This window comes from Camellia sinensis, chromosome 9 (assembly GCF_055761805.1).
Source record: "Camellia sinensis isolate YWXY chromosome 9, ASM5576180v1, whole genome shotgun sequence".
In the NCBI taxonomy this organism is placed as follows: Eukaryota; Viridiplantae; Streptophyta; class Magnoliopsida; order Ericales; family Theaceae; genus Camellia; species Camellia sinensis.
In genome coordinates this window covers 169,285,288-169,296,850 of record NC_138969.1, presented here as the reverse complement: position 1 = coordinate 169,296,850, position 11,563 = coordinate 169,285,288, and the positions used below count along the sequence as shown (strand labels likewise).

The 11,563-nt window shown below is 38.3% G+C and overlaps 1 protein-coding gene across 1 annotated transcript; it reads right to left on the bottom strand.

The window, feature by feature from the left end:
• Positions 1-3,813: 3,813 nt before the first annotated feature.
• Positions 3,814-7,248, bottom strand: LOC114311600 (G-type lectin S-receptor-like serine/threonine-protein kinase SD1-1). The gene is made up of 4 exons (XM_082889546.1): positions 7,224-7,248; positions 4,946-5,085; positions 4,435-4,645; positions 3,814-4,289 (listed from the first exon to the last, which is right to left on the bottom strand). The coding sequence occupies exons 1-4, from the start codon at positions 7,246-7,248 to the stop codon at positions 4,051-4,053; spliced, it is 615 nt and encodes a 204-aa protein (XP_082745672.1). The 3' UTR covers positions 3,814-4,050.
• Between the last annotated feature and the right edge of the window lie 4,315 nt (positions 7,249-11,563).

Genomic DNA, 11,563 nt, shown 5'->3' with positions numbered 1-11,563 from the left:
AATATCCACCGCACACAACAAGGGTCAAAATCTCAATGGATTGAGAGAAATCAAAGAAAATGTGGGGTTGGTGGAGTAAATGTAGAGGGAGAGAGAGAGAGAGAGAGAGAGAGAGAAAAGTGACACATAGAAAGAGGTATAATGAAAATGAGAGAAATAGGGTTTTGGGATCAGATTTGAGTGAAATGGACTACAAAATTGGGACAAAAATGTGAAACCTTGCATGTACGGAGCCCATGGCCACATATGCGACTACCTCGCTCGCACATGCGGTGGCCTAAGGCCATACGTGTGCTTTCACGCAAAAGAAAAACCCATTCCAATTCCAGATCCCCGCACATACGGCCCTGGCCTCCGTACGTGCAGTCTAGTCCCCAGAAAACCAATCCACGCTTATAGTAATCCGCACGTGCGAGAAAACCTGGTGCCGAAAATCAATTTCTAAGGTGTTTCCCACACTCTTGTTCCGACCTCACATCCGAAATTCAAATCTTTAACTTGGAAGTAATTTAGAAAATTAAAACAAGAGAGTTACGAAGTGTGGTGACACTACACGGATTACGAGGTCTCAAAATTAAAATCAAACACTTGAAAATGAGGTGTTTAAACAGAATTAAATAGAAATTCAATTGGGTTAAGTACCCAAGACATCACAGCCCTCAGATGATTTTTTTTTTTGGGTAAATTATGCAAATAGTCCCTGTAGTTTACACGATGTGTCAATTTGATCCATGCTATTTTAATTTGCTCGATTTTGCCCCTTAATTTAATGGATTGTGTCATATTGGTCTAATAAATAACGACCATTAGGTTCGGTGGACAAAAAGTCGTCACGTGCTTAAACGTGTCAATTTGGTTTTTGTAGTTTACAATATGTGTCAATTTGGTCCCTGTTGTTTTAATTTGCTTGATTTTAACAGGGACCAAATTGACACATCGTTTGAGTTTTCATCCACCAAAACGAACGGCTATTATTTATTGAATCAATATGACACAATCTGTTAAATTAAGGGGCAAAATCAAGCAAATTAAAACAATGACCAAATTGACACATCGCGTAAACTATAGGACCATTTACATAATTTACCTTTTTTGTTTTTTTTTTTATAGGTGAATAGATAGGTGTGAGAGAAAAAGTAATTGATTGATGTGTAGAATGTAAAAGAATGAGTGAGGAGAGAGAAAAAGTAATTGATTAATGTGTAATAGAGAGAAACGTAATTAAAAAAAATTTAAAAAAAAATTCAACTAAATAAATTTTTAAAAAATTTTCTCAAAAATTACCTCTCAACAAACAAACCAAATATGGTGAAGGTGTAAACCAAATATGGTGAAGGTGTTTGACAAAATGCATGTAAGAAATAGAAATTGGTAGGTGTGGCTGTTGGGTTGGAAGGGTGAAGGTTTTGGTGGGTTTGGGTAACTTTTAACTAGTTCTGGAAGGTGCAATTTTGTCAATTAATTTTTTTTTATTGTTTAAAAGTATAAAAATAAACTTTTAAGAATAAAATTTATATTTTTATTTAATATTTGATGACATTATTATTATTATTATTATTATTATTATTATTATTATTATTATTATTATTTGATTGATCTAATATTAATTAACGTATAATTGTAAGTGTACTATAATTAGTGAAATTTGATATAATTTTTCATATCAATCGTTGTGTTTTTTATAATTGTAAGCGGATGTCCATAAAATATTAAAAAATTGTCTAATATATATGGGATATCATATGACACATTACAAATTAATCACGAATCATTATACCTTCTCTTATTGCTCATCACTCAACGAAAATCGTGAATTCTATCTCTTCTACCAAGTTGTGCAATAGCAAGTGGCTGTGTCATTGCGACACAGAATAATAAATTATCCTTAAATTCTTTTGACTATCTTATTGTGTTTATGAAAAGAAAATCAATGATTGGACCTAGGATGCAAATTGTTAACTCAAGCAATAGCAAACAGAAATTGCATAGTTAAAAAAATAGCAAATTATATCGGTGGTTCCTGTATTTTACTCTTTGTATCATTTTGGTTCTTCCACTTTCAATTGACTTAATTTTGATCATTCATTTTAAATTTGCGTCAATTTGGTCCAATTGATAATATTGTTAGTGTTTTTCAAGAAAAATTATTACTAAAATTAGTTGATGTTAACATACTGCATTGGGTAAATTTATAATTTTGCCCTTAAAAATATGACACATGACACTTATATGCATATTTTCTTTTAAAAAATGCTAAGATTTGTAACTAATTGGATCAAATTGACATAAAGTAATAATTCAAGGTCAAAATCGAGCCAATTTAAATTACAATGACTGAAATAACACAAAGACCAAAGTATAAGGACTACTGTCATAATTTACTATTACAAAAATTACATGTGTGAATGTTTTTAGTGCAAGTTTGATAAACAAAATAGAAATGTATTATACGTAGGAAAGACTTGATTCAAGAATTTTCTAAAAAAATAATACACATTTTGTCAAGTTTTTACAAGGACATCCTCAAAACCACATAAAATTAATTGACACTAATATCACAAAAAAAGAGTCTTTGGTCAATAAAAATCGATCATTCATTTTAGGATAAAAGACAATTTTAGTCCCTAAAGTACGCGTTTTAAGTTTTAATTTTGTCATTTTGATTCTCAAAGTTGTCAATTTAGTCCTAAGTATAACATCCGTTAATAGAAATATGAATAAAATATAGCTTTGGTCCCTCAAGTATGCATTTCTTGCCATTTTAGTTAATCCAGTTATAAATTTTGTCATTTTGATCCTTAAAGTTGTCAATTTGAGCTAGGACCAAATTAACTCAAATTGACAACTTTGAGGAGTAAAATGACAAAATTTAAAATTTGAGGGACTAAAATGACAAGAAATGCATACTTTAGAGACCAAAATTGTCTTTTATTCATGTTTCTGTTACCGGACGTTAAACCTAGAACTAAGTTGACTCAAATTGACAAATTTGAGGACCAAAATGGCAAAATTGAAATTTAATGAACTATAATGACAAAAAATTGCATATTTTGAGAACTAAAATTGTCTTTTATCTTTCATTCTATCTCGCTTTGCTATAAAACAAGAATATTCTCCCAAAAATAAAAAGAACAAAAAATCACAAGAAGAAATAGGGGATCACAATCCAAAATCGATCTCACCTACCTCCAAAGGAAATATTCTACAATTCTAACCTCGATTGCATAACTCTCACCAGTGTACTATTTGAGCATCGAAAAGTCTTTGCCCAGTAAAAATCAGTCATTCATTCTATCTCGTTCGCTATCAAACAAGTAAACTTCTATATCATCTGTCAGTAAGGCTGTTATCAAATATGGCATTAACACTCTTATTGAAAATTAATAATAATAAACACGAGCTAATATGCTTAATTGGAATTTCTTATCATCGCATTACAGTTGTCTCATTCGTGGAACACTTTATTTCTACAGTCGATGCAAGTTCTATCTCATCACTACTCTCCTCTTTATAGAATCCGCGTTGTCTAGGATGGGGCAACATTGCACTCCCATTATCCAACATTGACACCACAGATGACATTGTCGGCCTATCTTCAGGACATTGTTGCACACACAAGAGACCAATTTGTATACATTTTAATACTTCTAACGTCAGCATTGCTGAGGTTTCCAACTTTTTAACAACTAGCTGGATGGCATTCTCTTCAATCCATAGTTTCCATGCCTAAGAGAACACATTTATATTAGATATCAATAATGGAAGAAAATTCCAAAAATGAGGAGAACAAACTCATGTAAAAACTTACATGTCCAAGAAGGTTGTAAGTATGGTTAGGATGTCAGGACTTTCTATTCCTCTGTCCACTCACTATTTCTAAAGCAAGTTCTCCGAAACTAAAAACATTTGATTTCATTGAAAATAGCCCACATAATACGTACTCTGGGGACATATAACCATTGCACGTCATAATCAAATTAATAAATCAATAAAGAAGTCGGTGAAACTTGAAGTTGGGTAAGTACATGCAAGAAATCTTTTGGTTACTTACTAAGTTCCAATCACCCTTCTCATTTTCTCGGATATTTGACCTGCTCCAAAAGCTCTAGCAATGCCAAAGTTTGAAATTTTGGGATTCATCTCATTGTCTAGCAGCACATTGCTAGCTTTGAGATCCCTGTGCATAATTCTCAATCTTGAATCCCGATGAAGGTAGAGAACCCCTCGAGCAATCCCCACAATAATATCAAAGTGTTTCCTCCATTCAAGAGAGTTGCTTTTTGTGGTATCTAGGACATAGATCAAGAGAGGCATTTGTATAGAATATTAGTTTTCTATTCAATAGTTGACGTAATGGTGGACAACTTTGAGTAGTGCGTAGTTTGGTTTCGACATTCAATTGAAGAAGTTAGAAGAAAGGTCGAAGGACCAAACCAAAAATAAAGGAGCTCAAGTTGCCGTTGGGCAAATACTCATAGATCAACATCCTCTCTTCTCCTTGAATGCAACATCCCAAAAGCCTAACAAAATTTTGGTGTTGAAGCTTGGCAATCAAGATAACCTCATTTTTAAATTCACCGAGCCCTTGTTTAGAATTCTCCGAGAGCCTCTTTACTGCTATCTCTTGTCCCGTTGATAGTTGACCCTATGGAAATAAACAAGATTTTTTTTTTTTTTTTTTTTTTTGTAAGAAAGTAAATAAAGATTGAAAATAAAAACATCATACACGTGCATTTGCCAAACAAAATGTCCAAGGTGAAAGCCACCTATATGGGGCCGCCTAAGGCAAATCGACACTACATAGAAGAGCAATGAAACAAACAAGAAAAAACAAGATTTTTTCAAACCCTCATGCAAAGATTTGAATTTACTCTCTTTTGAGGCACACTCACAAATACACAACACAGAAAATTATAATGACTTTACTAAATGCAATTGAAATTACCTTGTAAACTAGTCCGAACCCACCTTCTCCAATCTTATTAGAAATAGAAAAATTGTTTGTAGCATTTGTAATTGTGACTATATTGAAAATGGGTAAGTCTATGTTTTCATCATCTTTGAATGGAATGTTTGGCCGGGAACCTATCGATCATGACAGATGAGAAGATCAGGAAACAAACGAAATTGAAACTTGGTTATATTTGTGTCCACAAATGACTATCATATGGCATTAAATTCCACAATACCTCGATGCATAAATTTTACAGGGGAATTTGGTATTTAAGGTACAGAAGAAGAACAGAAAAAATGGTAAATCACCTTTATTACACTAAACATGGAGAGGGGGTAAAAAATGACTTAACAAGAACATTAACTTTTTAAGTGCTCCTTGCATATCAATCTAGATAAAGGAGTTAGTATAAAAGTATGCACGAAATACCCTTGTTATGTTTTTATTCAATGTAAATTGTTGGATTATCAATTGTCACAAAAGCATAAGCTGTTATAAAAATGATCTGCCAATATATACCTAGCTATCTTAACACCATTCATCAACAACATATGTCCAGCATATTTTAATAGCTTTTCTCAAGTGCAGCACAATCTTTCTCAGTGTCTTCCAACCTTTAGGCAAACAGACAACTAACCACATTCAAACAAACCTTGTCTTGCGCATCTAGGGGCAAACAAACAACAAATTCACAGCCTTCCCCAGAACTAGAGAGCTAACACCAAGTCAGATAACCAATTATCCCAAAACTTTAGTTGTAAACAGATCTTATCTTGCATATCTAGGTGAAAACAGACAACAAACCAAACATCATCCCCGGAACTAGAGCTATAATACCAAGTTAGATCGCCAACTAACGTAAAACTTAAGATGAAAGGAAATAGACCCAACAATATTGTCAAACTATCTTACCATAATGGACCAATGATATATTAGGATTAAGATAATCCAGGCCACTGAAATCTCATCTTTGATGTAGTCCGATGGGATCAAACATTAAGTCAACAAAAGGATAAACTCTGAATAAGAAACTCTAATGAAACAAACAGGTTATACCAATTAACTTGTTGGTAGACTCATGGTTTGACACATTTTTAGTTCAGAGCTACTTAAGTCTCCACCGCACCAAAGAAAGTGTGTGAGTGATTTTCTGACCACACTGCCAACTCAGTAATCAGCTGGAGAGTACTGGCAGAATAGATGGCACCTGGCTGACCTGCAACAGAAAGAGAAGATTCCGGCGGTGGTTCGTCCACCCGGGGGCACTCCAACGATCAAGCCAGTATATCTCTCAAAGATAATCAATAGTGCTTAAACTCACTGTTCAGAATATAAATTGCGTACCTTAGACCCATCGGGGGTGCCTCTCTTTTATAGTTAACTCAATCCTTGTCCCACTAGAAGCCTAGCTTCAATGGACTCTTGCTCAGTGCTTATTTTGGACTCTTCAAGCGATAAAGATAAACTCCCTAAGAGTGTTATCCTTATCCATGCTAAAGTCTTTCATCATTCTAGGACTCTTGTCCCTTATCCGCTTATCTCGGATTCCGATATCTTCGGAGATAACCTCGGCCTAGCCGAGATCACCTTGGCGTCATAACCAGGACACGTGGCACCTCGGCTGACACGTCGGCGTCACCTTGGCCACGTGTTGGTACTCAGAAAATATATCTCCACAACTGCCCCCTAGGTTCTATTACCTCAGCATTCTGAGGTGATGGAACCTATATCGGTACTTCTTGCCAGTACATCGGCTTCAGCCGAGCTCATCATTATAGGCCGACATTTCTTCTTAAAGATCAAGAATTCCAAGAGCTTCTTCACACGCATGAGCTGTCATGCATCACAATTCAACCATTTCAGCCACGTGTCTTTCTCTTACTGGATCCTACTTGGTACGTGCTTCTAAATCATCTTGCGCATGCGTGCGCCGTCTGATGCTCACGTTGTTTTAGGCGCATTAATTCTATTTTGCCGCCATTTCAAGTTTTTAACAAAAATCATTCGCTCTCTCCTTATTTTCTTACTTTTCTCCATCGTCTCTGAAGCTTTCTTTCTCTAGTTTTTCTTCCAATCCCTCCATTGTTCAAGCTTCTAAAGCTCTGCCATCGCTGCTGTTCACCTCTTCTGGCGTGGTTTCCACCGATCTTCCGCCTTAGCAACCGTCGTCAAACTTTGGCAATTCCCATTCCGGCTTCCCTCTTTCTGGTAAGCCACTATTACTCCTGATTTTAGTTTCTTGTTACCTAACTGAACTTTACTATTTTACCTGCTGTCTTTGCAATCTTGTTCATATTTTTGATATTTCATCTCGCATCTTGTATTCCACCATATATTTGAACATGTTTGTTTCATGATTCTGTTTTTACCCAAATCATCTTGAATATACACTGTTCACACTCCTGTTGATTTCTGCCACTGTTCTTGGCCTGATACACTTGTGCAAACTTTTTATCTTGATTTCCTGATGGCTTCATCATTATTCTTGATTCTGAAACGCATCCCTGTTTTTCTGTTTTCCAGATCCGTGCATTCAATCTTCGTTTCCATAGATCTAAGTTTGGGATTTGCTTGTAGATCCCTTGATTATTAGGAAAAACTAAAACTATTTCCACAAATTCTTACCCAGCACATACTTTAGGTTTTTGCCGAGGTCCCAATAACCATTTTAAAACACCTTCATTCTGAAATCCAGTTCCTCCTAGCTAGGCCGATATCATGGGTATGTGGAAACATAGGGTAGACATTCCGGCCAAATTAGAGCACTTTAGGCAGGAATTCAAAATCCCGACCGACGTTCATCTGAGGTTGGCTTGGGAGGATGACTCTATCATGCCCGATGTAAACCTCATGCCTTTCCCAGTATTAGCGTTTATTGAGTGTGGACTTAGGTTTCCACTTGACCCTTTTTTTCATGAAATCCTTCATTTCTATTGGTTGAACCCAATGCAGCTTGCCATCAATTCTTACCGAGTCATTAATGGTACCATAGCCATAGCCAAACAAGAGAATGCTAGGATTACTCTTGCCGATTTCTAGTACTATTATACCATGTGTCGCCTGAAATCGGAAAAAGGCCACATCTATTACCTCAAGCCGAGGTCCACGGAATACAAGATCGTTGCCGACCTCCCTGACTCCAACAAGGAAGCGGGGATAATTACTTCATCATTTCGGGTAACTGGGAGTTTCATCCAAATAATGACCTCCATCTTTATCCCCTAAGTCGAACAGTTTTCGGGGAAGGAGCTGGTAAGGGCCACCCTTCACAAAGTTTCTTGCTTTCTTTCATAAAGTTTTCAACATTCTGCTCTAATGTCTACGTTTTTTCTTTTTTGCAGTTCTTCCTCAGCCACCAAAGGGCTTTCTCCAGTCTTTCTTTCCTAGCAAAGACTTGAAGAAACTACTGAATCTGCCAGTTCTCAAACGGAAGGCACCTCTTCTACTCAATTTCATTCCCACGTATAAGTCAGCTCTTCCCGACGTCCCCAAGAAGAAGAAAAAGAGTCTGTCTCCTCCTTCTGCCACAACTCCTCAGACTGCCTCCATGTCTCGGCAAGATCAAGGATCGACCTCTGATCCAGCCGAGCAGCCGTCAACCTCGGCTCCATATCTGATCTCGATATCCCAACGCCAACGCCGGTGACGAACCGTTTTTTCTGTCGAGATGGGGCCGTCTGAAAGTAGTTGCCAAAGATCTCTTGGTCAGCATCCCATCAACCATTGATGCTCCACCAGTGCAATCCCAGCCCCCTGGGAAGCCGAAAAGAATAAAGAAGGCTCAACCAAAGGCAAAGGTGACTCAGGTTGACACTGAGGACACCTTGCCGATCTCAAAACTGGCTGAGAGTGATAAGTCCCAATCTGCCGCGGAGAAGAGGCATGCCGAGGCCCAACCATCTGAATCCCCAAAATTAAAAAGGCCGAGGTCATCCAATACAGCCACCTCGGGGTCTTCAAAGCAGAATGCCCCCTGGGCCCCTCAAATCACACTAGAAGATAAGCCAGTCAAGGCTAGCGATAGTGCTGACGACATAAATATCGCTGTCGCCCTCAGTACTGCTCTGCTTCTTCCCGGCGATCTCAACAGAAACGCCGAGTTGAGTGAGTATGAGAATTATGCTCTAATGCTTCAGCGCTCTGTCCAAGTGAGTGTCTTCATTTGGTATTTTCTTTCTTTTTTGCACTTAGAAAATTTTCTAATGACTTTTGTCTTGTTCACTTTCAGGCCATCCAGTATGCTCATTCCTTCTCAATACAATCCTTTGAGAACCGGAAAGAACTAGCCGACAAGAAGAGGGAAGTTGCCAGTCTGCAAAAGGCCAACAAAGGCTTACAATAAAAAATGAAGAAGTTGGAAGACCAGGCCGAAGCTGTCATTAAAGCTCAAACTGATACCGAAGAAAAGGCAAAATCTATCGAGGCCATCAAGAAGGTTCTTGAGGCCGAGAAGAAAGAGGCCGGGGAGAAGATGGCCCAAGCCCAAAAAGAACTTCAGGATGCCTTGGCCACGAAGGACGCCGAGCTCAAGACAGCCGATGAGAAGGGCTACAATGAGGGTGTGGCAGATGTCACGGAGGATTATGAAAAACAAGTAAAGCAAGCATGCAACAAGGGTTTTACCCTTGGTTGGATGACATTGCTGAAAAATCTTGAAGTCCTTGAGGACTCGCCCCTCAGAAACGCCGACGTCATTCCTCTTCCATTCCCTCCAACTCCATGTCAGCTCGACGATGAATCTGAGTCTGAGGAGAAGACCCTGGTGAGGAAACCAAAGGAGGCTGATGGAACCAAGTCCCCTTTTCTGAATGAGCAAGTCCTGGACTTGACTCAAGATGAGGAGGGTGAAGAGGTTCCCAAAGATGCTATAGTTGAGAATGCATCAGCCGACGTGCCTCTTGCCGACAAGAGCCTTGATCAAACTCTTCAAGAAATTGATGCGGAGCTTACGGCCGAGAAGGCGGCTAAGATGTCCTCCCAGCAGTCTTCCGAGGTCCAGGCCCAGCTTGCCAAGGAGCCTGAAGAATCTTAATTTTGGTGTCTTTTTCCTTTGTTTTTCGCCTTTTGTATTTCTTTGTTTTTGGGACAATGTAAACTCTTCATATGGCCGATGTGCCTTTTAATGCTTGCGTGTTTGCCTTGTATGCTTCCATACTTAGAGTATTTTGTATATCTTCAACATACACCTTAACTGTGCAATCTCCCCAGGTTTAACATACCTCGGACAAGACTTTCAACTTTGCTTATCAAGTTGAAGTTTAACACTTGAAAACATTGTAACAAATATTTCCACAAATGTTGTTTTTACCTCTTAAGACTTCTGTCTTCCGTTATCTTCCAAGTCTTGGTAACATAATCACCTCGGCACGTGTATAGATACTTCTATAACCTTGGTTTTAACTTCAACTTGTAAACTTTTCTCAAGTTTCAACAAGTGTTAAACATCATTTCGGTTTCACTTCAACTTGTAAACTTTTCTCAAGTTTCAACAAGTGTTAAACATCATTTCGGTTTAACTTCGACTTGTAAACTTTTCTCAAGTTTCAACAAGTGTTAAACATTTTCTCTTCTCTCTGCCACCTAATGTGAACCTAAGTACCACTTGAGGTCTCATTATGCATGTATTTCAGAAACAACGTTATGTATCTTTATCAGTCACAAGTGTATAAATGAATAAATCAAGCTAAATCTTTATTTATTTATTTCGGCAAATGACAAAAGAACAAAACTTTAATTATTTACTTCGGCAAACATCTCAATATTTGCTCTTAAAAAAGCTTCCAATTCTTTTCCCTCTTCTTCGGCTAAGCCCGAGCTGAGAAGAAATAAGCGTTCTTTATCCCCTTCCTGGACGAGGATTTTCTTCAGTGTTTCTTCATTCTTCTCGGCTGATTCCTTGCTGGTATCCTCTAGGACCTCCACGTCCTTGCATTCAATCTCTGCCTTCTATGGTTCTTGAATGCTGCAGGTGGTTTTCATTGCTGCCATGGAGTAATTCTTTGCCTGTAGCTGATCTCCACTGACCTCTTCAATCCCATGCTCTGTTAGGAACCGCAATAGTTGATGCAATGTTGAGGGAACTGCCCCCATTGCATGTAACCATGGTCTTCCCAAAATGATGTTGTAAGGGGAGGATGTGTCAATTACGGTGAACTCTGTTGTTATCTTCCTGGTGCCTGCCTGTACCTCCAAGCTGGTTGTTCCCAGTGGCCATGTCGACGTTCCATTGAACCCGACCATTGGGCTATTGGATTGCTCCATATCGTCTGGGTGAAAGCCAAGCTCCTTGTAACATCAGACGTACATAATGTCACAAGAGCTGCCTTGGTCAATCAGGATGCGTTTTACTTGGCATTCCCTAACCTAGAGGGATACTACAAAGGCATCATTATGCAGATGCTGCACCATCTCAAGGTTGGCTATTGAAAAGGACACTACTGGTCCTTGGCACTCCTCTGCCCGATGTCTCTTCTCCCTGACTTGGTAGATATGCTATAAGTGCTTCACCTTCTGGGTCTGCCCCCTAATTTCATTCTCGTTAACCTTCGAGTGAATTACATTAATTACCCGAGGTTCTCCTGCCTGAGATTGCTGTGCTGGGGAAGGCGG

Bases quoted from the DNA above. Each gene is read 5' to 3' on its own strand.
- LOC114311600 (XM_082889546.1), bottom strand. From the start codon at position 7,248: ATGAACAAGATTGCAAAGACAGCAG. The intron at 5,086-7,223 runs GTAAAATAGTAA...CATGATCGATAG, and splicing joins CAAGATTGCAAAGACAGCAG to GTTCCCGGCCAAACATTCCA. The intron at 4,646-4,945 runs GTAATTTCAATT...TTATTTCCATAG, and splicing joins GGTTCGGACTAGTTTACAAG to GGTCAACTATCAACGGGACA.